We start from the raw sequence: 27766 nt of genomic DNA, 5'->3' as shown, positions 1-27766 counted from the left end.
AGAACTAAGTGCAATGGAGGCACGCTGTCTACCACACACAGGGCCCCAACGTGGCTACAAGGAGGCGCAGGAGCTGCGGGGAAGAAGGGAGGGACGCCAAGAGAACTGAACACCAAGGGCGATCACGCATCAAGGATGGGCTCTGACGAGGGGCTTTGCCGGAGAGAAGCTGCGGGGCTCGCGGGCGGACAAGAGGCCAAGAAGGGAAGTCGGCGCAGGCGGCCTCGCCCTCAGAAAGGGCCCTGCATCCCCTGGCGAGTCATCCAAGGGCTTCTCCACGTGACAAGGGAACCCACCGAAAGGTCCCTTAAGAATCCGTTTCCTTTCATGTTTTCCAACAGAAGCCACCTTCCACCCGGCTTTGCAGAAGCAGAATTCTCAGGGTGTGGAGTGAGGGCAGGGCACACAGCTCCCCATGTCACCGGCCAGGCCCCGGAGGTCCTGGCCCCTCACCCACGTCTCAGCTGCGTGCTCCCTCTCCCGAAGCAGTTCAGGAAGAGCTAGTGAGGGTAGCTCCATCCGGCTGCCCAGCCACTGTCCATGCTCTGCACTTAAATAAGCTCCATTTCCCTGCTCCCAGGGGGACGCTGGGGCCCAGCCCTGGGACCGTCTGTCCCTGACCGGGCTCAGCCCTTGTGCCCAGTGGCTGCATAGCACAGCCGCCCCCAGGACAGGGCCCCTTCCTTATCCAAGCGCAGGATGCGAGGCTGCGGGGGGCTCAGCAGGCTGGTCCCCACCCGTCTTCCTGGGCCCCTGGTGCGTGCACTGTCCGGGGAGGCGTCTGCTATTTGACTTGACTATTAGTGACGATGATGAGTCCACGGCAGAAAATCCAGATGTCGTTTGTGAATAAAACTCGCCTGCTGTCGCTGCCTCACGCGTAGAGCTCGCAGCTGTCCTGCCCGGCACTCACCCCCTGCCTGCTTGCGCCAGAATGGATCCGTCCTGGACTTCTCTCCCAGGACCCCCACCTTTCCCCCAGCCCAGTCCACACTGGCATCTCGGAGGATGGAGGCCAGGAGGTCTTGGCAAGGAGTCAGCGCAGATGCCAAGAGCCGGCTGGGTTGCACACACGTGTGCCCGGCTGCACGCTGCCTTTGCCCCCGGCTGACAGCAGCACAGACGGGGTCAGAGAACCACCACCAAAGAGGGTTCAACGCTACTGCTTTATTGAAACCAATGACAGCGGGCCGGTCCCCAGAACAAGTGGCTGCATTGCGGACAGACAACTGCGAGGAAGCCTGCCTCTCCTCCCTGCAGCTCCGTCACAGGAGGCGATGGGGGGGAGACTGAGCCGGCGGCAAGGTCTGCGTGAGGCCTGCAGCCCGTGGCACCCATTCCAGAGAGGCGACCCCCACCCCCCCGGACGTCCTGGAGCTGGGCCCTCTGCCCTTGCCCCCTGTGCCTCTGAGAGGGGTGTGGTTCCTGCTGGGACCCACAGCTCCCCTCCGCTCACTGAGTGAAACTGGAAATGCTCCCTGTTTCAGGAGAACAAGGGGCTGAGATGTCTTTCTCTTCAGCCCGGCTTGCCATCCTGTCGGAGGTGCTTAGAGCGGGAAAGAAGAAAGAAAACGTGCGTCTCTCTCAAATGGAGTTCCTTCCGGGACCCCGGGGAAGGCTCGGGGAGGGCTGTGAAGAAACAACAGTCGCCCTGGCTGGTTTGGCTCAGTGGATAGAGCGTCGGCCTGTGGACTGAAGGGTCCCGGGTTCGATTCCAGTCAAGGACACATGCCTGGGTTGCAGGCTCAATCCCCAGTCGGGGGCATGCAGAAGGCAGCCGGTCAGTGATTCTCTCACCATTGATGTTTCTCTCTCTCTCCCGCTCCCTTCCTCTCTGAAAGCAATAAACATATATATATTTTTAAATATATTTTATTGATTTGTTACAGAGAGGAAGGGAGAGGGATAGAGAGTTAGAAACATCGGTGAGAGAAAAACATCGATCAGCTGCCTCCTGCACACCTCCTACTGGGGATGTGCCCGCAACCAAGGTACATGCCCTTGACCGGAATCAAACCTGGGACCTTTCAGTCCGCAGGCCGACGCTCAATCCACTGAGCCAAACCAGTTAGGGCAATAAACATATATTTTAAGAAAAAAGAAACAACAGTTGACTCAGGAGAGACACCTCTTCACTATCCTCTAAAGATGCGGCCACAGCCTCTACTTGAGAAACAGAAAGGGGCCTGAGGGATGGGCCGGGCCGGGCCAGAACAGTCACAGGGCACAGCTGGGTGCAGCAGCCACGCCCCGCCGGTCAGGCCTTCCCCAGGCCCAGGCGTCACCAAATGGAGACCGGACCAGACACTCTCACCCCAGACATCCACCCCTCTGCCCCCTCCCAGGAGAGAGGGGGTAGGACAATGCCATCCACAGAGCCCAGTCAGGAACCCCGTCAGGTGAGAAGGGCGTCCTTCCCTCGCCAGCCCAGCTCTCTAAAGCAGGTTCGGGGTCTTGCACCACAGCAGTGGGCAGAGGTACGGCCCTCGGCTCCCTGAGGCTGCTCCTGGAGGCAATACTCCCGATGGGCTCCCCTCCATGGGTTGGGGGGCAGCACATCAGGCCTCCAGGCAGCCGTGAGGATGGGCACCCCCTGCTTCCCGCCGCCGCCAGGAAGCCTGGCGCAGTGCTCAGTGGATGTAGTGGTTCCTGCCCAGGTGGGGAGTCTCGGTGAACTGTATCACGGGGCCTGCAGCCTTCTCCTCGAAAACAATGACCTGGGGAGAGGAGCGCTGGGCTGACGGCCGCCGCAGTGTCTCGGAGCCGGAGTGGGAGCCTTGGGGGGGGGGGGGGGGGGGCTGGGAACTGGGCTGGAAGGGACAGAGGCCCGCAGCTCACCAGCGCCGAGGAGGGGCCGAGAGGGAACGGGTCAGAACTCCGGCCCAGTCCGGCGCTAACCAGCCCTGACAGACTGTGGCCAGGGCCTCCCTCCCGTCCTCCCTCCCGTCATCCCTCCCTGGGGGAGCACTGTGATACCAGGGAGGGCGGGAGTGGGCAGGGGGCCTGGGCAGAAGGGACGGGGCTGCAAGTGCTCCCACCTGGTTGATGCCTTGGTCCAACCAGGCACCTGGGAGGTAGAGTGTCTCCTGGGGTCCAACGTTCCAGTAGCGTCCCAGGTTCTGGCCGTTGATGAATACAACCCCCTTCTCCCAGCCCTTTAAGCAGAGTGAGTGAGTCGGCCTCAGAGCCAGCACATGGGAACCCCCAAGAAGGCCAACGCGCTCTGGGCTCCTCTCTCAGCTTCCAGACGACCGAAGTGACAGCGAGGAGATGGCCAGGCGGGGTGCCCTGTCTCTCTGTCCCAATAGCCCTGACTCCCCACCCTGGACGGAGGAACCGGGGCCCTGGGAAGTCCCACAGGGTGGCCCCTCTGCTGTGAGCCCACCAGCCTCCTCCCCGGGGAGGCCAGGCCCTTGCAGAGAGGGCAGCCCAAAGCCGGACGGTCCAGGCGCAGGTGAGAGAAGGCGGGGCTTAGGAGAGCCTCGTGGGGAGCGGGCCCCTCCTCCGGGCTCAGGCTCAGGGCAGCTGAGGACGGACCAGAACCTGGGCCGGGGGGCGGCTACGAACCTCCAGCTTCATAAAGGTGTCCAAGGGGGAGAGGGCCACAGGCAAGGCGCCCAGGAAGAAAGCGGGGAACACAGGTGCTTCGGGGACCAGGTTCCATGCGCTGGAGCTGAATCTACGGACAGAAGACAAGGGACGGGGAGGGTACCATCTCAGGTCCGGGCCCCACCCGCATCCAACGGCAAAGGCGCCGGTCCACAGGGCCCAGGAATGGCAGCCGGCAGTCTCCAGCGCGGGCACTCCCCCACCTGGGCACCGGCCGGGCCCTGGTCCGCGCACAGGTGAGCGAGAGGAGGGGCGAGGCCAGAGCAGCTCTCGGGCCTGCCGGCTCTCTCTGCACCTCACCTGGGAGCCCACACTCTGCCCTGGGCTGGGACCTACCTCTGAAAGAAGCTCTTTTTCATGTCCAAGCTGTAGATTTTAAAGTTTTTCAGGGGAGAATTATTCAGGTAGATATTTCCAATTAAGCCTGTGGGAAGGAGGCAAGAGTGAGCAGGGGCAGTTTCTGGAAGGTGAAGGTTTCTCCTGCCATGCATGCTCCCTATGGGGCTTGCCCCAGGCAGCAAACCTCCCCCATAAAGCGCTGAGGGGCTGAGGAGGAGGAACCCCGTGTCTGCCAGGCCCCCGGATGTGGGTGAGAACAGGTCGAGGGCAGTGACAGCTGGGAGAATCCAGCTCGGTGCTCACCGTGCATTCACCACAGGCGTGTGGACAGCACACACAGGGAGGGCCGACAGGGAAGAGGTCGGACCCAGGTGGGCCTTTCAGAACCACCTCCACCTCACTGCGGTGGGCCCCCCTCCAATGGCTCCCCAGGACCCCCCTCACTGCAGCCAGCCTGGAGGCCTGGGGAGGAGCTGGGGTGGAGACAGGACAGCCAGCACAGGCTGAGCGTCAGCAGCTCTCCTCTCAGCGTGCGCCGGGACCCACCTTTGCGCTGGTCATCGATATTATGCCCGTAGTTGACGCGCCCGCAATTCTCCACCAAGATCCTCAGCACGGTGTAACCCTGCCGGGAACACAGCGGTCAGTCCGTGATGACTGTCCCTTCAGCCTGCAGAACTCAGCTCCTCCCTGAGCGGCCCGGACGGGGCGTGAAAGCCAGGCTCCGCCCGGTCTCCACGCACAGCTCTGGTTAAGGAGCGCTTGGCTCCCAGGTCTTCCTCTCTGCTGCCCAGCAAACCTGCTGAGGAAGAGGCTGGCGCTACCCACCACCCAGCTCCCCAGGAAACACACCTGGATTAAGGGGATAACGATCTCCTTCCTTTCGTAGTCCAAGAAGCCAAGGAACACTGTGTTCACAAACACCTGCCGGATAAACAGACGGAAAGCATCGTGGGCTGACCGGAGGGAGGACGCAGCGGGACCTCTGCCAAGCGAAGAAAGAGGTCGCACGGCGATGGCCCACCTCTACACACTGGTACCTGCTGGGCATGTGCGTGCAAAGGGGGGAGGGGGGGATGCTGTGAGCTCGATCCCTGCACGGGCACAGGAATTAAGGGGACGCTCCTACCTGTCCCCGGTCACGCACAAGACCCCTGAGGACGCCAGGGGAGCCAATGGTTGTCTCGTACAGGGTGTACCCGAAGGACTGGCCATTTCCATCGTTCACCGGCAGGTTCTCCATGTTGACAGGCTTTTCGGAGGTGGTTGGCTGCATAGAGAACAGACAGGAGCGGGCACAGGGCTAGCCAAGGTGGGGGCAAAGGCAGCCACCTCCTCTGGATCCCCGGGGGAAATCAGGGTGGCAGACAGCCCCAACCTGGGGGCTAGTGCCCTGCGGGGGAGAGGGGGCAGTGGCAGGCAGGGGCCTTTAACAACTTCTATTTTATTTTATTTTATTTTATTTTATTTTATTTTACTTCAGAAAGTGATAGGTTTAGTAGATGTGGTACGTATATACAATGAAGTCCTATTCAGCCACAAGAAAAAATAAAATGCTGTCATTTGCAAATACATGGATGGATCAAGAACCATATGATTTCACTCATATGTGGGATACAAAACTGAAAGCAACAAATGAAGAAACAAGATAAACAACCCAAAATTCATAGACACAGACCACAGTATGGTAGTTACCAGAATAAATGGACAGGGGCAGATAGTGAAGGGGAGTTGGGGTCAAGTGTATGGTGACAGAAGGAAATTTGACTTAGGCTTTGTCCGGAAGGACGTCTGGTCTATCTGGTCTAATTAGTATATTACCCTTTTATTAGTATAAATAGTCACTTGCAAAATCTTGCTTCAGTACATTTTCTAGCATCATTATTTATACTATGTGATCAATATCAAGAGACTTAATTGTAATACCACAATCCCTTCTTGTTATTATGATTTGCCTAGTACTATGATATTACTATTAGGTATTCATAAATTTGTAATTCATATGTGAAAAGCCATATATGCTGTTTATACATGGAATGTATACTATACACTGAGTGGCCAGATTATTATGATCTCTGAACGCATAATAATCTGGCCATTCAGTATAAACAACTTCTATTTTGATTTCTCATGGCTCTCCAGAGTCGCAGGGAAGGGGGATGTGAAAGAGGAAGATGATGTGGGGGAAAAAACAAAAACACAGAATAAAGCCCTGCCATGCAGGGCCTTGTAGCTTCTCCCTCAATCCACCACCATTTCAGATCACACAACCCTCTCTGCATCAGCTACGGGAGGTGCGCCCTCCTCCCTCCCGCGGAGCCTGCAGAGACGGAACCCCATCGTGTTGCCCAGCGTCCCTTCAGGTTCCTTTTGTGCGTTCCCACTTCCTGCTCTGGTTTTCTCTCCCTCCCGGACAGCTGCAGGGAGGGCTCCCCGGCCTGGACCCCCTGCGGCAGCGCTCACCGGTTCCATGTACTGGAGGGCATCCCACAGCGACAGGTACAAGGCTGGCCTCAGGGACTCATACGCGGTCTTGGGGAGGAGCTCGGGTGGGGGAGGCAGGGGGCTACCTGCAACACAGACAACAGGGCCACCCCCAAAGGACCAGATAGTCACTGACTCCTCCAGAGTGCCCCCCCCCCGCACCCAACCTCCCAGTCCCCCTCCACTCCTATCCATGGCCCAATGTGCTCCTTAGTCCGAGCGCCACCAGGAACAGGTCTGCCCGCTGACATGCCTAGACCCACTGGGAAGGGAATGCCAGGGGGCGCACAGGGGCTTTCTCAAGCCCTCAGAAGTCAGCACCTGTAAGCAGGCAACCCGGGCCAGACACAACCACAGCAAACAGTCCCTCAAGCTTGCCTGTCCCTGTCTTAAGGCAGTGCATTCACCACAGACGTGTGGACAGGACGACTGGGGGGAGACGGGGCCGTGAGGAAGGAGCTCTGTAGGGCAGTGGTCGGCAAACTCATTAGTCAACAGAGCCAAATATCAACAGTACAACGATTGACATTTCTTTTGAGAGCCACATTTTTTAAACTTAAACTTCTTCTAACACCACTTCTTCAACACAGACTCGCCCAGGCCGTGGTATTTTGTGGAAGAGCCACACTCAAGGGGCCAAAGAGCCGCATGTGGCTCGCGAGCCGCAGTTTGCCGACCACGGCTGTAGGGGCTCTCCGGTGGGAGCCGGAGCTGGGGCCCACGCTGGTGCTCGGCTGCTGCTCGCCAGGTACCTGAGATGGAGCCAAAGAATCCTCGGAGCTTGACGTACTTGGCTGTGTAATCCCCGGCCTCGGTCAGCACCGCGTCATAGTCTGCAAGACACCCGGGCCCCGTCACCGGTCACTCGGCAGAGAGAGGAGGGAGAAGCTGGGGTCCGGCAGCGCGGTCCTTGTCTCAGCAAACACCCTGGGTGTGAGCTGTCAGCGGGAAGACTCTGAACACTAACGACGGCAGAGTGCTGCCCAAACTGCCCATGGCCACAGCACAGCCCGACACTCCCAGGCCTCGTTCCTGCCTTCTGGAGGGCAGGGGTCACGCCACCGCCAGGGCCTGAGCAGGACCTCCCCGCCTGGGGAGGGGGGCCTCTCTCACTTCCTCCCGCCGACTCCCCAGTGCTTGCGGCCTCCCCCTGGGCTCCGGCCTCCCACCGCTCTGCAGGCTGAAAAGTGACCATCTGCACCCAACCTCCCCCTCCCCGTCCTGGGCACTAGAGCCAAATGCATTCAAGGTGCCAGAGCTGCCCCTGAGGGGCTCTCCGTAAACCCCCAGACACGCCGATGCCGGGGCGTTCCGGGAAGGGTCAGCATGGGGGGAGACTTGCCGTAGCTGGTGACATCGGACTTATAGTCGTGAAAATGCATGGCTCCGTTCATGAAGCCGAAGTTGGTGCCTCCGTGGAACATGTAGAGGTTGATGGAAGAGCCGGCGTCGATGATGGCCGACACGGTTTTTAGAACCTCTACAGGGAGAGGGGAGGGGAACGCGCAGTGAGCCTGAGTCTGAGGCAAGCCAGAAGCCCCCCGGGCACGCTCGCCCGTCCCCGTCCCTCCTCCAGTTCAAGCCCCTGGCTGTCCTTCCGCTTCCCGGAAGCCCCTGTCCCCGGAGGAGGAAGAGACGTCGCCAGGATCCCAGCTCCAGAGCTTGGGCCTCGCAGTTGTTTTTAAAATCACAGACAAGCCTTCGCTGACTGTGACCCAGGGCAGCCTCCGCCGGCCCCCGACGTGCTTTGCAACGTCACGAAGCACAGTAACTTCCCTCCTGTATAGAAAACTGCTGTTTAAAAATTCTCTGCTATTGTTAGATAATCCCTTGTTCTGTAAACTCTGTCATTGTAAACGCTGTCACTTTAAGACAGCCCGTTATTCCGTAAAATGACTTGGCTTTTTAGTTCAAATAATAGAAAAAGATAAGCTTAACTGTCTGACCTTGCAAGCTAGCCATCTAATGCAATAGACTAAAATAGACTAATGCTGATAATAATTATGCCCAGTACGAACTCATTATGTATTCAAGGTTACAACTGTCTGTCACAGTAACTCACACAGAGCCCTTTGTAATATCTGCGAACAAGGAGGCTCGAAAAGTATAAATACGAGACACTTCCTCTATGTCGGGGCTCAGAGATTTGGAAAAGACGCCTCTCTCTGGGCCCCGCACAATAAACAACTCCTAATTAATTGGCTCATTAAGGCGTCTTGTATCTCATTCGATGATTGACAATACAACAGTTACGCCCCCTCACTGAGACACAAGGAGGGGGGTTCATAGGTAGGGACATGGTGCTGATTCCTCCCCCCAAATCTTACCCTTATTAGAGAATGAACCAATGACATGAAGACAGTATCAAATGAGAAATATAAATGGTTAATAGATATATACATACACACACACACACACACACACACACACACACACACACACATCAGCACTGGTCAAAGAAATGCGAAATAACAATGACCTATCAGATTGGCAAACGTTAAAATTATTTTCATACTCAGTGCTGATGAATCTGTGGGAAACTGGTATTCTCCTTTTAATAATGGAGAGTTAAGAATGGCTGCAATCCTTCTGGGCAGCAGTTTAGCAAATATATTTATCAAAATTGCATTCATGTAGTCATCGAATTGCTAGGAGCTTGTCATTGGGGGAAACAGGCCAGGTGTGCAAAACGGGATGTTCCAGAACGCTCGGTGCCACGGTGTTCGATTCACAGGACACACTGGAAACCACCTCAGCGCCCGTCTCTAAGAGACCGGGCACGGGAGCTGATTGAGACGCAACACAATGGGCTTCTCGGAAACAGCGATGGGATTATACCGAACAGGACAGAAAGCTGCCCATGTGCGTCTCTCGCCGGCACAAGCAGGCGACCCGTTCTGTGCAGAAACAGGCGTGACGGCATCGGTCCGCACCTCTGTCTGTACGTGCACACAGGGCTGCAGACAGAGGCAGAGCGAGAGCTGCCTACACAGTGCACATCACAGCACTGTCTGGGCTCTGGGGTTTTTATTTCCTCTTTAGACATTTTCTGTGTTTGCTGGATGCGTGCCGTAGGCATGTGTTACTTATCCAATTACAAAAGAAAACATAATAAAGCAATTTAAAAATCCTACTGTTGCCCAGCCGGCGTGGCTCAGTGGTTGAGCGTTGACCTGTGAACCAGGAGGTCGCCGGTTCGATTCCCAATCAGGGTACATGCCCAGGTTGTGGGCTCCATCCCAAGTAGAGGGCGTGCAGGGGGCAGCTGATCAATGATTCTCTCTCATCATTGATGTTTCTCTCTCCCCCTCTCCCTTCCTCTCTGAAATCAATAAAAAATATATTTTTAAAAAAATAGAATAAAATAAAAATCATGTGTCAAGACGCATGATTTGGGAGTATCAAGAGCCGACTATGACATGCAAGTAACTGCAGACTCAATGAGGGGGACATCGGATCTTATTCCCACTCCCGTTAGACGCAGGGGTTGCAAGCACTTACCGGAAGAATCCAGGATGTTGTGGGGGCCCCCCCAGGAGTCAAACCACCCCGTCCAGTACTCCATCACCATCTTGGGCTGAACCCCCTGGCACCACAAAACGAGACGTTAGCTGGTCACGAGAGGGGAACGGAGGAAAGCCCCTCCCAGGGCGAGGCCACGCCCTCTGTCCTGCCAGCTGCCCCCCTGGCCCCGAGGAGACCACGGAGCGCAGAGCACAGAGGAGGTCAGAGGCACCTGCCCCAGCTTGGCCTCCAGGCGTGGCCTCCACCTTGCAGGTGGAGAGCGAACGCGCTCCCAACGGTGACACGGTAGACCCGCCGCACGCGGTGCTGGTGAGAAAACCTGGGATCTGTCCCAAGTCACGGCTTCGTCAGAACCCAGCCTCTGGTTCGGGAGTCTCCTCCTGCACTGACTCCCTCTCAAGCCTGGCCTCGCCTCTCCGGGAAGGGAGAAGGGTGTCGGGACCGCCGCTCTGTGGCTGCAGCGCCCTCCGCGGCGGCTCCCTTCCAGCTGGAAGGGTCCGAGGGCAGAGCGTGGGCGCCCTTCGAGGCCCAGTGATGTCCGACGGACGTTTACGAAATCGGAGCCGAGGAGCAGGACGCTCTAGTGCAGCTACTCGCGAGCAGCCCTGCAGCCTCGATGCCCGCCTCGTCGCTTGGGGAGGGTCCTCAGCGAGTCTCAGACCTGACTTCAGAGCCCGCCTCCGGCACAGGCCGGTCCCAGGGACGCCAACATCGGTCCCAGGACCTGCTCTTGCCTGCACGTTTGCAGAAGCACCGGAGCAGCGTGGGGGTGGGGGTGGGGGTGGAAGTGGGGGTTCGCAGGGATGAGGACAGATATGCTGGTATTTCAGGTTCCGCACGGAGCCTTCCTCATCCATCACGGACCTCCGCTGTTAGTGACAGCAATGCGTTTAGAGGCAGCTGAATACACAGTCTGATCCCAGGGGACGGGCAGATGTACCGGCCCCTCCGTAGAAGTCCCAACCACGCCAGGGGAAAGGCCACAGCGGTGCCATCATTGTTTGGCAAGACTGAGAAAGTGGCTGGGTTTCCCTTACCGCTCGCCGTCTACCTCCCCACAGGGGATGGACCGTACGGCGTTCAAGTCCAGGAAAGGAGAAGTCGTTCTACGTCCCGCACGTCACTGGTCTCCCGTGCCAGGAGGGGACTCAGACTTGAGGGTGCTGGGGCCAAGGTGGGGTGCTCTCCACCAGCCCCGGTCACTGCGCTGCGCCGTGTGGTTCCCGCTGGAGCCGTGCACCCACTCGGGCTGTGCTGCACACCCCAGCCTGCCCCTTCCTGCGGGTGCTTGCTCCGTCCTACAAATCTGTCTCCTTAACTGGAACGTGGTAACAGCGGGAGGCAGCTCCCAGGGGTCCTGGGAAGATGAACGGACCCGATGCACAGAAAGCACCCGATGCACACGGCTGAATGCACACGACTCCAGTCAAGAGGCCTCGGGGAGCACACCCAGCCCAGAGCTTCCAACGTTACTCCAGGCCCCACGGCATCGCCTCAGGGCACACGGCTCCCCTGGCAGTGGCCGGGGCGTGGCAGCGGTGCACAGGGTCAGGGTTTGCAGCGTGGAAGGCGGGCTGTGAGCCGATGAGCCAAAAACCTGACAGCGCCCGAGTCCCCCTCCCCAACAGGCACCCTGACGGCCACTGCAGGGCGAAGAGCAGCGGATGGAATTCCTGACCAAGAGGCTCCGCCGAACTCCTTCGCTTCAGAACTCCCTACACGCACGCTGAGCGGCCGACGGCTCCCCGGGCCAGCCTTACCTGGACACTTACGAGGAACATGGTCAGTAACGGCAGGTCGTGTTGCGACTGTAAGTTGATGGTGGCCAGCACTGGGGATGGAGAGGAGAGAAGGGAAGGTTAAGTGTTGCCTCAAAGCCAGGAAGACTTGCCGAGCTGCCCCAGACCTTTCTCAGTTCACCAGCAAAACAAGCTAACTCATCGTGGCATCGTTTCCCACCCCCGATCAGCGTCTGGGTCCTCTGAGGTCAGATGGCCTTGTGCACCTGGACGCTCAGCACAGACCTCACCACGCTTCTGTTCGGATCAACGTCACTCTCCCAGCCAGAGTGCATCTCTGCTCATCACCCTCTTGAAGGGGCCTGGAGTCGGACCTTGACTTTGCACCTCAAGCACCAGGATAGGCTGACGGTCGAAATACAGATTCCCCGCGTATTTCTTAGAGGAGGGCTAATTTCCTATTCTACCCAATCATGTGTTATATTTTTTTAAATTGAAGGTGGTATTTCTTAAAATTTTTAATTGACGTTTAGAGAGAGAGGAAGGGAGAGGGATAGAGAGCTAGAAACATCAATGAGAGAAACATCATCGAATGACAGAGCTGGCGACAGCAAGTCTGCCTGGGACACGGACGCCCCAGCGCTTCAGGGCGCAGTGCCACGCAGAAGGGAGGAGGGCAGCGTGCCCAGCCAGCCCGGGGCGCGGCCCGCCTCCACGCACCTCCGTCGATGACCCCGTTGCTCAGGCCGTCCTTGTTGTCTGAAGTCAAGAGCAGCTCCACAATCCCTCGGTCCTCCAAGGCCTGGGGGGGGGGGGGGGCGGAAAGAGAGGGTCACCGTCCACCCTCCTCAGAGCTCCTGCCGGCCCCGCTGCTGGGAAGGAGGCGGCAGGAAGGGAAAGAGGAGGAGCTTCAAATAAAGCGTGGATTTCCCTGCAGAGAACAGAGAAGCCCGCTCTGTCCGTGTGCGCGACGGTGGGCAAAGCTCCGTCGGCTGGAAGTCCAGCGCGGCCGGGGCAGGGCTGCCCGGCTCTGGCACCCTCGGCTGCTCCCGGTCCCACAAGGTGCCCGGAATGGCTACTGAGCGTCCCTAGACAGGACTAGGCAGAGGCCGGCTCAGCGAGGCCAGCTGCTGTACTGCTACCGGGCAAGAGACCACAGGGACCCCAGAGTGGGCCAGGACCTCAGGGGCAGCCCACGCCTCCCCATCACCCTTACCAGTGCAAGCGACCCACCCCTCCCTACCCCCCAGCAGGGTGGGCTCCGGCACCAACCGTGCTCCCAGCACATGCCCAATAGGACAGTCAGTGCTCTCTGAAGGTCGTAAATCAAATGGTGAAAATAAGTGGAAGGAGCCCTGACCGGTTTGGCTCAGTGGATAGAGCATTGGCCTGCGGACTCAAGGGTCCCAGGTTCAATTCCGGTCAAGGGCATGTACCTTGGTTGCAGGCACATCCCCAGTAGGGGGTGTGCAGGAGGCAGTTGATTTATTGTTTCTCTCTCATCGATGTTTCTCTCTCCCTCTCCCTTCCTCTCTGTAAAAAAATCAATAAAATATATTTTGAAAAAATAAATAAAAAATAAGTGGAAGGAGCCCAAGCCGTGCTGAGAGACCATAACCATTTCCCCATCGGAGCAACGGCTGACACGGTGGAGCCTGGGCGATCCCCAGGCCTCACCGGGCACGTCAGGTACATGCTGTCCTCCGTCCGCAGCAGCATCTGGGCTGTGCAGACGCAGAGCCTCGGAGAAGGGGGATCAAGTGTTGGATAAAGACCAGACTGCTCACGTCAACCCAGTGCTTTGGGAAGCTGAGGAGGCAGAGGGATACCCGGTGGATGAGGGGCACTCAGGTCTGATCCCAGATGCTGGTGAGGAAAGGGCAGAGGGGCCCCAATTCCCGGGACCACAGAAGCTGCGGGCGTTGAAGCCACTAGGCCAGGTGAGCTTGTGGTCGGAGCCCGAAAACCCACCACCTCACAGCTCCAGCCCGTCGCTCACTGATACGCAGCAAACTCCGCACGCATGCCACCACATGCATATGGCATCCTGGGCCTGGGAGGCAGAACACGTGGACGGTAACTGTCTTTTACAGCTGTTCCCTTCACATGTTCCCTTCCCGGGCACGGCGTGGCGGGCTGTCCCCCGTCAGGGATGGATGACTGCCGCTTCCGGCATAGCCATCTGTCCAGCGCGGCTCAGGGCCAGTCAGTCCATACACGTCCTTCGCTCTCGGCCCTGCAGCACCATAAGGCCCTGCCGTCCCCTATTAAACTTGATCAATAAAGGGCAAATGTGCGACAACCCAACTGAGATAAAAGCACGGAGAAAGCCTTCGCTGGTTTGGCTCAGTGGATAGAGCGTCGGCCTGCAGACTGAAGGGTCCCGGGTTCGATTCCAATCTAGGGCACATGCCCGGGTTGCTGGCTTGATCCCCGGCGGGGGGGGGGGGGGGGGGGGGAGATGCAGGAGGCAGCTAATCAATGATTCTCTCGTATCACTGATGTTTCTCTCTCTCTTTCTCCCTTTCTCTCTGAAATCCATAGAAATATATATATTTTTTATATATTTTATTGATTTTTTACAGAGAGGAAGAGAGAGGGATAGAGAGTTAGAAACATCGATGAGAGAGAAACATCAATCAGCTGCCTCTTGCACACCCCCTACCGGGGATGTGCCCGCAACCGAGGTACATGCCCTTGACCGGAATCGAACCTGGGACCCTTGAGTCCGCAGGCCGACGCTCTATCCACTGAGCCAAACCGGTTTCGGCAATATATATATATATATTTTAAAAAGCATGGAGAAAACGTGCTAGTTAAGAACTGGTACTGAGAGATGCGGAGTTACTATGAGAAAAGCATCAGACCCCCTTGTGACACCACGGCCCGTAAGACGTTCGAGAGGAAGGAGTGTGAGGAAATGAATCGCGCTGACACTTACCTTCTTGATGTAAGGCAGGTAGGCGGGGTCTTTGTTGTAGGAACCATACTCATTCTCCACCTGCACAGCGATGATGGGCCCCCCATGCTTGTACTGGGGAAAGAGAGAAACAGTCCGAAGCCCAGCTTGGAGTGGGAACTGGATGGTCTCATGTCACTACACTTCTCACCAGGTACTAGCGTAACGTCCCACTGGGAAGCAAACGTCTCCAAAGGTTTGGTGTATGATGGAGAGGGAGGGCAGTAAGACACAGAGTGGAGAGCTCCAGGCCTGGGATCCCCCATGGAAACATCACATAAACCACTGCATGCAGGAGCTCTGGCAGCCAATCCAATGTCTAAGCAGATAAATCAACGCCCAATCAAGAAAAACACATTCTGCCCTCGCCGGTTTGGCTCAGCGGATAGAGCGTCAGCCCGAGGACTGAAGGTTCATCCCAGGTTCGATTCCAGTCTAGGGCACAGGCCTGGGTTGGGGGCTCCATCCCCAGTAGGGGGCGTGCAGGAGGCAGCCGATCAATGGTTCTCTCTCATCGTGGATGTTTCCATCTCTCTCGCCCGCTCCCTTCCTCTCTGTAAAAAATCAATAAAATATATTAAAAAAAAAAAAAAGAGTTCTACCATATCCTTCCGCCTCCACCCTCTTGCCCCCAGGCTTCCAGGAGTCTGTAGTCCCCCTGACGTTTTCACATGCTTTACTCACTAGTCTTTAAAGAAACACACACACACACACACACACACACTGGACTTACTAGACAAAAATGTTTACACTGTGACAAATGCGTACTGTTGATGGGAATGCAGATTGGTGTGGAGAGCAGTATGGAGTCACCTCAAGATATTAAAAAATGGAACTGCCTTAGGATCCGGCGATTCCACTTCAGGGAATTTATCCAAAGAGACCTGAAGCACTAACTCAAAAGAACATCTGCACCCCTATATTCACGGCAAGCGTCATTCACAATAGCCAAGATCTGGCAGCTGCCCAAGTGTCCATCAGTCAATGAGTGGATCAAACAGCTACAGTACGTTTACGCAATGAAATATTACCCGGCCGGAAAAAAAGGGCAAGAACATTTTACCCTTTTCAGCATCATGGATGGACTTGGAGAGCATTATGCTAAACAATAAATTTCTCTTAGAAATAAGCCACTCAGAGAAAGACAAGTACCATATGAGTTCACTCGTATGTAGGATCTAAATGAACAAACGAAACTGCCAAGCAAAATGGAGAAAGACTCACAGACAGAGAGCAGCTGGCAGCTCTGGTGGGAGGGTGGGAGGTTAGGGGGGTGGAGGGGTTGAGCAAGAAAGATTTTAAAAAGAGAAAGACCTCATGGACGGGGACATGTGATTATAGGGGGAGAGGATGAGGGGAGGTGGAGGAGGGTATAGGATGATGGAATAAAATAAATAGAATAAAATAAAATCCTATATAATAAAAGGCTAATATGCAAATCAACCAAACGGCTGAACAACCGGTCGCTATGACACACACTGACCACCAGGGGGCGGACGCTCAACACAGGAGCTGCCCCCTGGTGGTCAGTGTGCTAACCATAGGAGCCTCTCCCACCTCTGCAGCGGCGCTAAAGATGTCCGACTGCTGGGAAGCGGGCCTAAGCTGTCAGTTGGACATCCCCCAAGGGCTCCGGGACTGCAAGAGGGTGCAGGCTGGGCTGAGGGACACCCCCCCACAAGGGCACGATTTTCATGCACTGGGCCTCTAGTAAAATAAATAAATAAAATAAAGTAAAATAATCAACCAATGACTACATCAATTACAGGTCGCAGGCAGTGGGAAGGCATGAGCTCCTGTGCTGGAAGGAACTGGGAGCCCCTGGGCTGAGAGCAGCCCTAGGGCCGTTGACTCCCGGGAGGAAGGCAGGTGCTTTTACCTGGAGCGGCACCACCCTGGACATGAGGTGGTCAAAATAAAGGTCCACTGCTTCGGTGAAGCCCTTGTACGTCGTTCTCAGCCTCATGCCCGAGTCTCGGAGTAACCAGCTTGAAGAGAAAAGGAGGGGGTGGGGATTAGTTCCACAGTTTGGGGGTCGCTCTGGGCAGGGTCATGGTGGCGTGACAGGAAAGCTGTGTCCGAGTGCTGAGGAATGAGACCCGAGACACTCCCACCCCACACCCTCCACCCGTCAGAGAGGAGCACGTGTGGCCCAGCCCAGCCCTGCACTCAGCCCTGCCCCCCCCCCCACAGGGGACACCAGCCGGGTGGCAACTTATGTCCAGCTCCGTGGCTCTAGGTGTGGCTGCCAGTCATTGTGAGAAAAGCTTTTCATTGGATGCAAGGCCTGGTCTTCAAGCATTTACTCTGCAATCTCTTTGTAAAGGGTGAAGCCAAAGGCCTTGGGCTGGGACTGCAGAGCACAGAGGCAGCCTCCAGCGTCACCCAGAAAAGCAGGCGGGACGCAGGCTGTGCTGTGCCAGGCTAAGCTGCCTCCCACTGCTCTGCTCCCTGCCCTGGCCTGGCTGCGTTCCCGCTGACCCGGCTCATCTGCATCATCAGCATCAGCTATTCAGAGCTCAGCTCCGGGGAGAAGCCGGGGAGCAAGGACATTCATTCTTCCTACAATCTGTCTCGGGGAGGGGGGGGGGCGGGGGGCGTGTCCCCCATTCCCCAAGGAACACGGAGCGTTGTTCCAGAGCTGGAGTCAAGGTACTTTCCATCTCATCTGAAATTCTGCGAAAGCACTTCTATTTTCTTACAAAAGGCTCTCCGAAAAGGCCCTGATTTAGAAGTCCTGAACAGGGTCAGAGAAGTAGCCCTTTGTGTGAGGTCACGACGGATGAGGGAGAGCGGTCTCCGCGGGACTGACGGCTCCTCGCCATCTCCATGACACAGGTCTGCTGCGCACCCCCACGGGCACTCGTCCGTTTCCCAGAGGAGCGCGCCGCCTGCTGGGTTGTCTGTGGGCCCACCGCCTGCCCGGGTTGTCCGTGGGCCCACCACCATGCCACCCGGGCCTGGATGGCCAGGAGCTGCACAGGAGGTCCGAGGGCCGGAGTCCTCGCTGCTTCCGAGCTGAGACTTAAACCCTGCCGGCCTATACCCGCTCTAGCTCAGCCAGAGGCTTCTCGCTGACACAGATGTCTAATCTCCAGGGGTGGGGGAGGCCACTCTGGCTGGGCTTACAGCCGGGCTGAGGGCACTCTTGCCAAGATGAATGGCACAGGGACACACAGGTGGTCCTGGGTGGTGAAGGAGAGGGAGACAGGGCCTGCCTGTGCCCCTGGGGCAGGGCTGGGTAGCGCTGGAAACCAGAGGAACAAAAACAAAACAAGGCGGAGGCCGGTGGCTGCACTCTGGGGAGAAGCCAGTCCTGCAGGAGACAGCCTGGCAAACAGGATCAGCCTCCGGCCCCCAGGGGCAGCACGGGGTGGGGGAGGGGCAGGCCTGACCATCTGGAACACAGAGAGGATGGGAAAGATGACCCCCTATTAAAAAACGTATGTTTTTTGAGAATGAAAGGCAACAATGATGAGGATGAGGCATGAATGTGGTGGCAGGTGACCCAGTTTCTACTCCAACCACACGGCCCTCCACTGGCTCCAGTGGGGACTACACTTCCTAAGATAACTCATGAGGGCTGAAATGCAAAGACAGGAGAGCAAACAAAAGCAATCATTTGCTTCTCGTACGCTTTAACAAGTAAATGCTGGTCACATCCCCAAGACACAGGCAGGCGTGTGTGATTCTCCCTATTTTGCACCAGGAAGGTGAGGTCCAAGGCGGACAAATGGCCCAACTGAGGCCGACTCACAGCAGAGCCCTGGCGGAGCGCACGCCTGACGGAGCGCACGCCTCGGGGTGGCCGGCCCTGTGCCGTGGCCGCCACATGGAAACCACATAGGACTAGACACGGACGGCGAGGGTGACATCGTTTAAAACAACCCCTTTGGGTGCTACTTATTCTGAAAAGGAACTTCAGTACAAAATGGAAAAATATACTTTAAATGCAAAAGCAAACCTGTATTCGTGATTCATATTTGACATAAGCACACAGACGACTCAGGATGTGGCCAAAGAGAGGCCTCACAGCCCACTCACCTGGGCAGGCCGCCGAGGTCGATCTCGCTGCAGATGTAGGGGCCTGGACGCAGGATCACCCACAGCCCAACCTCCGCGGCCAGCCGGACAAAGGCCCTGGGAAGGTCAATGGCGGCCGCTCTGAGGACGTCCGAGCGGGGGGTGGGGACGAGCCAGCACACACCGCAGGCGGCAGAGCTGCCCGGATCCTCTGCTGGCCTGCCCTCCTCTCCACCAGAGACAGGGAGAGTGAAGGGGAGGCCGAGCCCCCACCCCTGCAGAGCAGGTCATACTGCACCTGTGGCCCTGCAGCTGGGTTCTCACCAGCTCCCAGCCCAGGACCATCTGCACAGCCCACCGGGTCATGAGGAGGGGGGGTGTCAGACAGGGGACGGGGTCCTCACCGTGAACCTGACCCGACCACCTTGCTGCCTCCAGGGGCAGCCCCCTCCCAGCACGGGTGGCGGGACCCACTGCAGAGCAGGGCTGACAGGGGACCAGGCTCCTCTGGGCCTCAGTGAGGAGGGCTGGGCTCAGGGGAGGCCGGGGCTCCTGGGAGTAGCAGGCTCCCAGCTGGAGAGCACCTGGTCCCGGTGCAGAGCTGGCTCTGGGTCCTGAGAACAGGCTCCCCAAGCAGAGCTGAGATGCCACCATGGTCCCTAATCAACCCCGCCAGCCCCCTCCTGCCCCCAGGCCCAGGCCCAGGCCCAGGCCAGGCCACAGAAGCAGCGACAGCACGTACTCCAGATCCAGGTTCCCGGAGAAGTCAAATGTGCCTCTCTGTGGCTCGTGGAGGTTCCAGGGGACATAGCTGTGGCAGGAAAGAGTACAGGCATGGCCTCTTCATTTATTCCACCTCATCCCTCCCGGTTACTGCTTTATCCCTTAACCCCCTTTGATGCCCTAGCTGGTTTGGCTCAGTGTACAGAGCATCAACCTGCGGAAGGGTCCCGGGTTGGATTCTGGTCAAGGGCACATGCCCAGGTTGCAGGCTCGATCCCCAGTGGGGGGCGTGCAGGAGGCAGCCAATCGATGATTCTCATCATTGATGTTTCTCTCTCTCTCTCTTTCCTTTCCTCTCTGAAATCAATAAAAATATATATATATTTTTAAAACTCTCTGATGGTGCCCTGTCTCAGTGGTGCACTGTCTTAGTGACGTCAGGATTGAACCAAGAACCCAGTAAAGAGACTGAGGGCCTTAGAGAACCGAGGGCCAGTCCCGGGGGACAGAGAGCTCACGTCCTCAGGGAGGGGAGAGAAGGCCAACAAGATGTGAAGATGTGGGCGACGCATAAAGACAGGACCACAGGGCAGCCTGGGCTGCTCAGAGCAGGACCTGCCAGGGCTCACCCATCCTGGCACCCTGGAGACCCCCAGGCTGGGCTCCCACGGAGAAGCCATACACGGACTCCAGGAGCCCCTCGGGGGACCAGGCGTGGTGGGGGCGGGGCAGCACTCACGTGGTGAGGGTGTTCAGGCCACAGGCTTTCATCTTCAGCAGGCGGTCCCTCCAGTACGCCCGGGGCACGCGGAAATAGTGCACGGAGCCCCCGAAGATCCAGAAGGTGGAGTCCTCCAGCATGAAGTTCTGGCCCTTGGTGTGCAGCCCGGACTGCCGGTGTCTCAGCCAGGGTGCGAGCAGGCGGGGCCAGTGCAGCCTGCGGGAGGAAAGGCGGTCGGGAGGCCTGGGGGCGCCCTGCAGCAGCGGCAGGGGCCCCGGCAGAGACGGGCTTCCTCTCGGCTTCCGCTGGCTCACTGGGCCCGGCTGCAAGGCAAGAGCGAGCTGAGCTGCACTGAGGACCGAGGCGAACACAACCTTGGACACGGAGACAGGGCAGAGGACACGTGGGCGCACAGCTGTGGGAAGGGAGTGCTGGTGGGCCGCGAGGCTATCTTCAGGGCTGGGACTTGGGGGGGCACTTGGGAGCACCCGGGAGCAGGCCTCCTAGGCCAGTGGTTGGCAAACCGCGGCCCGCGAGCCACATGCGGCTCTTTGGCCCCTGGAGTGTGGCTCTTCCACAAAATACCACGTGCGGTGCGCACGTACAGTGCGATTGAAACTTCGTGGCCCGCCAAAACCGGTTTGGCTGAGTGGATAGAGCGTTGGCCTGCGGACTAAAGGGTCCCAGGTTCGATTCCGGTCAAGGGCATGTACCTTGGTTGCGGGCACATCCCCAGTGGGGGGTGTGCAGGAGGCAGCTGATCGATGTTTCTCTCTCATCGATGTTTCTAACTCTCTATCCCTCTCTCTTCCTCTCTGTAATAAAATCAATAAAATATATATATATAAAAAAAGAAAGACACATTATAAAAAAAAAAAGAAACTTCGTGGCCCATGCGCAGAAGTCGGTTTTCGGCCCCGGGCGAGTCTATGTTGAAGAAGTGGTTCTAACGCCGAGCCACACTCCAGGGGCCAAAGAGCCGCATGTGGCTCGCGAGCCGCGGTTTGCCGACCACGGTCCTCGGCCATGTGACTAAACATCAAAGCAGCAGCTAGGTCACATAGTACCTCTGAGCCACCTCCTGGCCACAGCTGCCCGGCTCGAGGCGCAAATACCTGTGAAGAGGCATCTGGGTTAGAAACGGCATCTATTCGCGAACCAAATTTCCAGGTCTCGGTTATCATCGAGAGATCAAGTGTCACGGCCAAGATCACCCGCCTGACAGAAAGCCCCCACCTGGGAGGCCACGGAGAAGTGTTAGTCCCCGAAAAGGCACCTGATGACATCCCTGGGGTTGGCCACGGGGAGCCCCGTGGTTCCGTGCTCCAGTCTCCTGGGGGCCGCGAAAGGAGGCAAGCACGAGGAGCTGGGGCCAGAGTTTCCAGCCGGGAAGTTGAGGAAACGTGGAGACAGACAACAGCCGGGGGAGGATCTGGTGCAAAAGCAAATCTGCGTGGCTGGCTTTTCGGTACCCACTTCTCAGGGCAGTTCCTGGCGCGCGAGGGCATCTTGCATACAAAAGCGCCCTGAGCTGCTCTGGTCTTCCCATTTCGTTCTGTAACACTGGCTACCATCGTGTACCACGGGGACATGCGTCTGGCTTAAGGCCCGGCTTCACCCATTCAATCAGCGCTGATCCACACTGACTGGGGATTGTGGTCTCAGAAGAAACAGGACGTGTGGGAACCCCAGGCGGGCTCCCCACAAACTGCCTGCGGCTGGTCCGTGCTGAGATCGGCACCGACACGGACTCTGTTAGAGCAACGAGAGGAACTGTATGTCTATTAAAGCGAATCCTAAGAAGCCAGGTATGCATATCTTTTCATTTCCTTTTTCTTGTCATTTTTTTTTTATTATTGTGTCTCCCAAAGTAACAGATTGGAATTTTAAGGAGAAAAGGAAAATGATTATTCCCCACAGACAGTGAGACGTACTGCTCTAGGCCAGAAGCAATGGCCTGGTGCTTGCCCCTGGGTATTACCTGAATAGTTCATCCTTTTCATCTATGACCTGCTCACAAAATCAACTTTGCAGGAAAAGCACACGTGTTCTTGAAAGGGGGCAATCCCACTGTCTTGCTGGGTGCGGGAGTGCAGAAGCAGTGAGTATCACCCACCATTAAAAATACCCCCCTCGCCGAAACCGGTTTGGCTCAGTGGATAGAGTGTCGGCCTGCGGACTCAAGGGTCCCAGGTTCGATTCCGGTCAGGGGCATGTACCTTGGTTGCGGGCACAACCCCAGTGGGAGGTGTGCAGGAGGCAGCTGATTGATGTTTCTCTCTCATCGATGTTTCTAACTCTCTATCCCTCTCTCTTCCTCTCTGTAAAAAATCAATAAAATATATATTTTTTTAAAAATACCCCCTCCCCGCCCCGTCTATCCCAGGAGAAGTCCTACACAAGGGGGCCTCTTTTTCAATATGGCCTTTACTATCCAGAGCTATCGATCTCAACCAAAGATACAGCTGAGTGGAGAGGAGGCAGCAGATATCCCCACACCAAAAGAACTCCGCTAAGTAACCGGGAAGAGGGGAGGGGGGACTGGACTCCAGAGCCCTTTTCAGATACTAAATGTTCTACAAAGACCTCTCTAAGCCCCAGCATCTCCCGAATCTTCAGCAGCGAGCACTCAAGACAATATTACAGAACACTGAGTCACTTCAAAGGCGAGGTGTTTATTTCACTTGCTACTTCCTTGACCTCAGATGGAGAGAAGTATTTGGCCAACTTTCTGATATTCCTGCTGTCAAAGCTGTGGCTCTTTGCTCCAAAGCTCCTGGATATCCCAATCCCTGTAACCACAAATAATCCTATATAATAAAGAGGTAATATGCAAATTGACCCTCATGCCCTTGCATCAGAAGATGGCTGCCCCATGTCGTCACAAGATGGCCACCCTCATGTCATCACAATATGGCCACCCCCACATCGTCACAAGATGACTGCCCCCACATTGTCACAAGATGGCTGGCAGGGGAGGGTAGTTGGGGGAGACCAGGCCTGCAGGGGAGGGCAGCTGGGGGCGACTGGGCCGGCAGGGGAGCAGTTAGGTGTCAATCATGCTGACAGGGGAGCGGTTAGGCGTCAATCAGGCCAGCAGGGGAGCGGTTAGGGGGTGATCAGGCTGGCAGGCAGAAGCAGTTATGGGCAATCAGGCAGGCAGGCAGGCAGGCAGGCAGGCGAGTGGTTAGGAGCCAGCAGTCCCGGATTGTGAGAGGGATGTCCGACTGCCAGTTTAGGCCCGATCCCTCGGGGTCCCAGATTGGAGAGGGTGCAGGCTGGACTGAGGGATACCCCCCCCCCCCCGCCCAGTGCACGAATTTAATGCACTGGGCCTCTAGTACCCCATTAATGGCCATGTTCTGCTCCCTGGTCCCTTTCAGTCCCTGGCCAGCATGGCACTGTGAGACTCCCAGAGCCAGGGTGGCTCAGACACCCCACCTCTGCCTGATTGAGCCACGCCCAGCTCCACACTTCCCCACTTGTGTTAGAGAGGGCACCTGCTGAAAAGGACACTTCCCAGATGCTAAAAAAAACACGTCACTACTGTAAGATGAAAGGGACAGCATTCAAAGAGTTCAAACATTCCAGGGATATGACTCAGGCCTCAAGCCCAGTAGAGTTCTACAAGCAAAGCTCATAAAATCATTGACCTTGCAGAATCCCAGGAAGTGAGGCACAATTTGTCCATGTACCCTGGGAAGACAGGACTCGCCGTGATTTGGATCAAAGCAAGCGACCTGGTCCCATTAAGTTATCCACCTTCGGAAGGAGACGTCTGACAGGTTCTCCCGCTGGAATCCAGACAGCGCCCCGCAGGCCCAGCAAGTGAGGCAGCTCAGGGAAGCCGCGAACTTGCCCTTGAGGGGCGCCAGGCAGGCTACTTCCTGGCGGCTCTCCTCTCTCCTGACCTCCGCCAGCTAACGTCTCAGGTATGAGAGATGCAGAATTAATTCCATTACTGCTCAGGGGTGCATTTATATTAAGGGAAAAAATCATGAGCAGGAACCATGCCTTGATATGATCAAGCAGGCATTCTTGTGGCCTGGGAGGGGGAAGGGAATGAGAGGTAACTGGCTCAAAGACAGAGGTCACATGAATACATGTTCTCGAAGGAACATGCCCAGTGGAGGAAGCCCAACCAAGTCAGAGCGCAGACTTCAGGGTCACCTGGTGGTGGGAAGCAGCAGATCGGTGTGCTTGGGGAGAGGGGAGCAGAGGCATAGGAGAGAGACGCAAAGGGGCACAAGGAAGTCTCTGGGGTTGATGAATGTCTTCACGATCTTAGTTACAGTGGTAATTTCATAGGTGGGTACATATGTCAAAACGTATCGAACTGTACATGTTAAACGTGAAGTTTATCTCATGGCAACTCCACTACAATAAAGGTAAATTTTTTTATTGATTTCAGAGAGGAAGGGAGAGACATAGAGAAATATCAATGATGAGAGAGAATCATTGATCCGTTGCCTCCTGCAACACAACTCAGGCATGTGGCCTTGACTGGAATCGAACCCGGGACCCTTCAGTCCACAGGCCGATGCTCTATCCACTGAGCCAAAACCAGCTGCAGCAAAGTAATTTTTTAAAAAGACTATTGTTCAAGCTAAAATACTGAAGGTTGAAATCTTCCTCAAAAATCACCTTGGACCTTGTTCTTGGAAATGATGTAATCAAACAGCTCTCACTGAGCATGAACCCGCCCAACGGCAGCCAAGCAGCCCCTCTCCACCCAAAACCCTGCCTTCTGAGGTTCTGAGGTAAAGAAGAAGGGGGGATCCTGACAGCTCAGCTCCCCAAAGCTGCCAGCGGAGTAGCCAGGTCCCAGGTGACCTATATACCACTGGCCACCACCACGTTCCCAAGGACAGCTGGGAGAGGCCAGCACCACCCCCCATCAGTTAATGACCCAGTCAAAGCCACAATTAAAGCAGGAAGAGGATGCCACAATGAGTGTGTTCTCCTCTGGCCTCCAGAGACAATCCTTGGTGGCCACGAGGGTGATACAACCCAAAAGATGCCCGAAAGACACATATTGTAAAGGACGCTGACAGCTGGCCCTGGAGCTTCTCTGGCCTCTATCTTGTCTGCTGAGAAAGAAGAGATGGCCCTAGCTCAGTGGTCGGCAAACTGCGGCTCGCGAGCCACATGCGGCTCTTTGGCCCCTGGAGTGTGGCTCTTCCACAAAATAACCACGGCCTGGGCGAGTCTATTTTGAAGAAGTGGCGTTAGAAGTTTAAGTTTAAAAAATTTGGCTCTCAAAAGAAATTTCAATCGTCGTCCTGTTGGTATTTGGCTCTGTTGGCTAATGAGTTTGCCGACCACTGCCCTGGCTGGTTTGGCTCAGTGGATAGAGCGTCAGCCTGCGGAGTGAAGGTCCCGGGTTCGATTCCGGTCAAGGGCACATGCCCAGATTGCAGGCTCGATCCCCAGTATGGGGGCGTGCAGGAGGCAGCCGATCAATGATTCTCGATCATCACTGATGTCTCTCTCTCTCTCTCTCCCTCTCCCTTCCTCTCTAAAATCAATAAAAATATATTTTTAAATAAATACAAACAATAAATAAAAAGAAAGACGAGATGGCAGGAAAAACAGTGACTGTCCTAAGCACTCCGAACTATTTCCACCAATTTAGGTCACAGCTATTCATCCTCCATTGCTCTTCCCTGGCAACTCCGTAAGCCTTCCCCTGACTCCTCCTGCCGTCACCACATCCAGGCGGGAACGCGGTTCATTCACCTGCGAGAAGCTCAGGCTTCTTCACAGCCACTCGGCTGTCTGACAGCTCATCTCCTGTCCCGCCAGACACCAACCAACACCCAGCCTCCTTCCCACACCTCTTCCTGTGGGCTCTTAGGGTGTCCTTGCCTGGCTCATTCCAAGCCCCTGCATGCTGGCCCTCAGAATGACCTGTCTGGGTCCGCTGCATGGCCTGCCATATCCTTGACCTCCAACAACGGGCAAACTACTTGCTACTTGAACGAACACCCCTGGCCTTTCTCTCTGGGGTCTGGGCTCCTTGATGCCCTGCTGTATCGTATGCCAGAGGCTCCTGCTGCCTCTGCTTTGAGTAATTCTTCTGGGCTCTGCACCAGGCTTGTACTGGGAAGAGGGCTGAGCATCCTACCAGAGCCAGGATCAGCCGTCTCCCAAGAGGAAAGGGTTAGAGTCTTATCACAAGTTGGGGGGTGAGGGGGAAAAAGTCTTGAAAAAAACAACTGTGGAAACAAAATGCTTCTTAAAAGTTTTCTGGGCCCCAAGAATGAGAAGAGAACCATTTTCTTCTCCCAAACGATCAAGGACATCCTCACCATCTCCCAAACAAAAGACAGGTTACGTGGTTACGTCTTGAAAAGGTTTAAGTGGAAAGCGTGTCTGATTGGGGATGCTGTGGCAGCCGAAAACGTTCTGACATTTAACTCCATCACAAACTTCCCTCTACCTCCCGGGGGCGGGGGGGGGGGGGGGGGGTTCAGAGGAACCAGGAAGGGTGATAGGGAAGAAGGAAAGATCAAGCTGCCCCAGTTCCAATGGCTGAGCCTCCGGCCTCCCCAACACTCACTTCAGTGCCCGGGGCATTTGTTACGGACCTACGGCCTGCTCTCCCCAGCAACACCTGAAGTTTTGAATATGGAAAGTGCCAGGCATCGACCTGAAAGATATGGTCAGGGCTGCAGATCCTATATATAGACTCAGATTGGAAACATGCCGGGCAGGGGCAGCTACACAGGCTGTGGAGAAAGCATTCTATTGCTTAAACTGCCATCCCTGGCCACAGACACTTTGTAAGGGAAGCTGGCCGCTGGTGAGTGGGTGGGCCAGTGGAGAGAGAAGAAGGCACACCAACCCTAGAAAGGGGCAAATCAATCCAGGGCGGAGGAGCTCGGAGGGCCCCTGGGGCAGTGTTCGGGCTAAGTCGGCCGTGGCTGTGGCCAGTGGGGCTCTGGCCTCTGCGGAACAGATAAGCCTCCCAGCAGAACTGGTGGGGAAAGTGGGGACCTGGGAAAACAGCAGAAGGGGGCTCCCCAAGGCGGGGCAGTGCTGAGGGACGTCCGAGAGGGACCTGAAGGCTAGTCCTGCTGACCTTCCAGAGGGCGGGGAGTATCCACGAGAAAAGTAGAGGCCGGCAACACGGACGCAGAGGAGTGGGGAGGCTCTAGGGCGTAGGCGCCTGGGGACTGGGAGGGCAGCGCCTAGCGTCCCCCAGAGGTCTGGGTCTCCAAGCAGAACCAGAGTTCCTGGGGGCGCAGCGGGGCGCAGGGATGTTGGGGAGCTACAAAAAGGAAAAGGCCTGCGGACGGTTCCGGGTGGGAACTCGGGATTCGCGGGTCGAGGTAACGTGACCTCCGGGGGCTGCCTCCCTCCGGCTAGACGGGAGGTTGGACGGGAGAGAGAACTCGAGGCGTGGAGGGTTGGGGTGCCTGCAGACGGGCGACGCCGGGCGGGTTCCCTCACCTGCGGAGCAGCAGGAAACTCAAGACCACCAGCAGCAGGAGTCCGAGCGCGCGGCAGGGCCTCCGCGGGGCACTCCACGTGGTCATCGCGCGTTCGCGCCGCGCGCAGGGACCAGGCAGTCCCACTCCAGCCGGCACTCCACGCGCGCCCGGGCTCAGCGCGGGGGGCGGGGCCGCGCGCTGGTCGCCT

The 27766-nt window shown here is 56.7% G+C and overlaps 1 protein-coding gene across 3 annotated transcripts; it reads right to left on the bottom strand.

Moving 5' to 3' along the window:
* Positions 1-834: 834 nt before the first annotated feature.
* On the bottom strand, positions 835-27766 carry GLB1L2 (galactosidase beta 1 like 2). 3 transcript variants are annotated; one of them, XR_013813034.1, is made up of 21 exons: positions 27578-27766; positions 21190-21237; positions 20141-20338; positions 19421-19489; positions 18700-18795; positions 16535-16643; positions 14638-14730; positions 12417-12498; positions 11718-11788; positions 9934-10018; positions 7775-7912; positions 7185-7265; positions 6412-6518; positions 5078-5218; positions 4801-4872; positions 4495-4573; positions 3946-4033; positions 3568-3679; positions 3039-3155; positions 2066-2717; positions 1016-1664 (listed from the first exon to the last, which is right to left on the bottom strand). XR_013813034.1 is itself a non-coding variant. In XM_079762536.1 (20 exons), exons 1-20 carry the CDS (start codon positions 27661-27663, stop codon positions 2631-2633), a joined length of 1959 nt encoding a protein of 652 aa, XP_079618662.1. In that variant the 5' UTR covers positions 27664-27766; the 3' UTR covers positions 855-2630. The 3 variants fall into 3 exon arrangements, 2 of the variants coding, with proteins under 2 accessions (XP_079618663.1, XP_079618662.1); XM_079762536.1 differs by having other exon boundaries at positions 855-2717; XM_079762537.1 differs by lacking the exon at positions 21190-21237 and having other exon boundaries at positions 835-2717; positions 27578-27701.

The sequence above is a fragment of the Cnephaeus nilssonii genome (assembly GCF_951640355.1).
Source record: "Cnephaeus nilssonii genome assembly, chromosome: 22".
NCBI lineage: Eukaryota > Metazoa > Chordata > Mammalia > Chiroptera > Vespertilionidae > Cnephaeus > Cnephaeus nilssonii.
The sequence above is the reverse complement of the archived record's forward strand: the minus strand, read 5'-3'. Positions and strand labels throughout refer to the sequence as shown.

Bases quoted from the DNA above. Each gene is read 5' to 3' on its own strand.
- GLB1L2 (XM_079762536.1), bottom strand. From the start codon at position 27,663: ATGACCACGTGGAGTGCCCCGCGGAGGCCCTGCCGCGCGCTCGGACTC. The intron at 4,873-5,077 runs GTAGGAGCGTCC...TTTATCCGGCAG, and splicing joins TTGTGCGTGACCGGGGACAG to GTGTTTGTGAACACAGTGTT. The intron at 2,718-3,038 runs GTGGGAGCACTT...TCCTCTCCCCAG, and splicing joins TGGACCAAGGCATCAACCAG to GTCATTGTTTTCGAGGAGAA.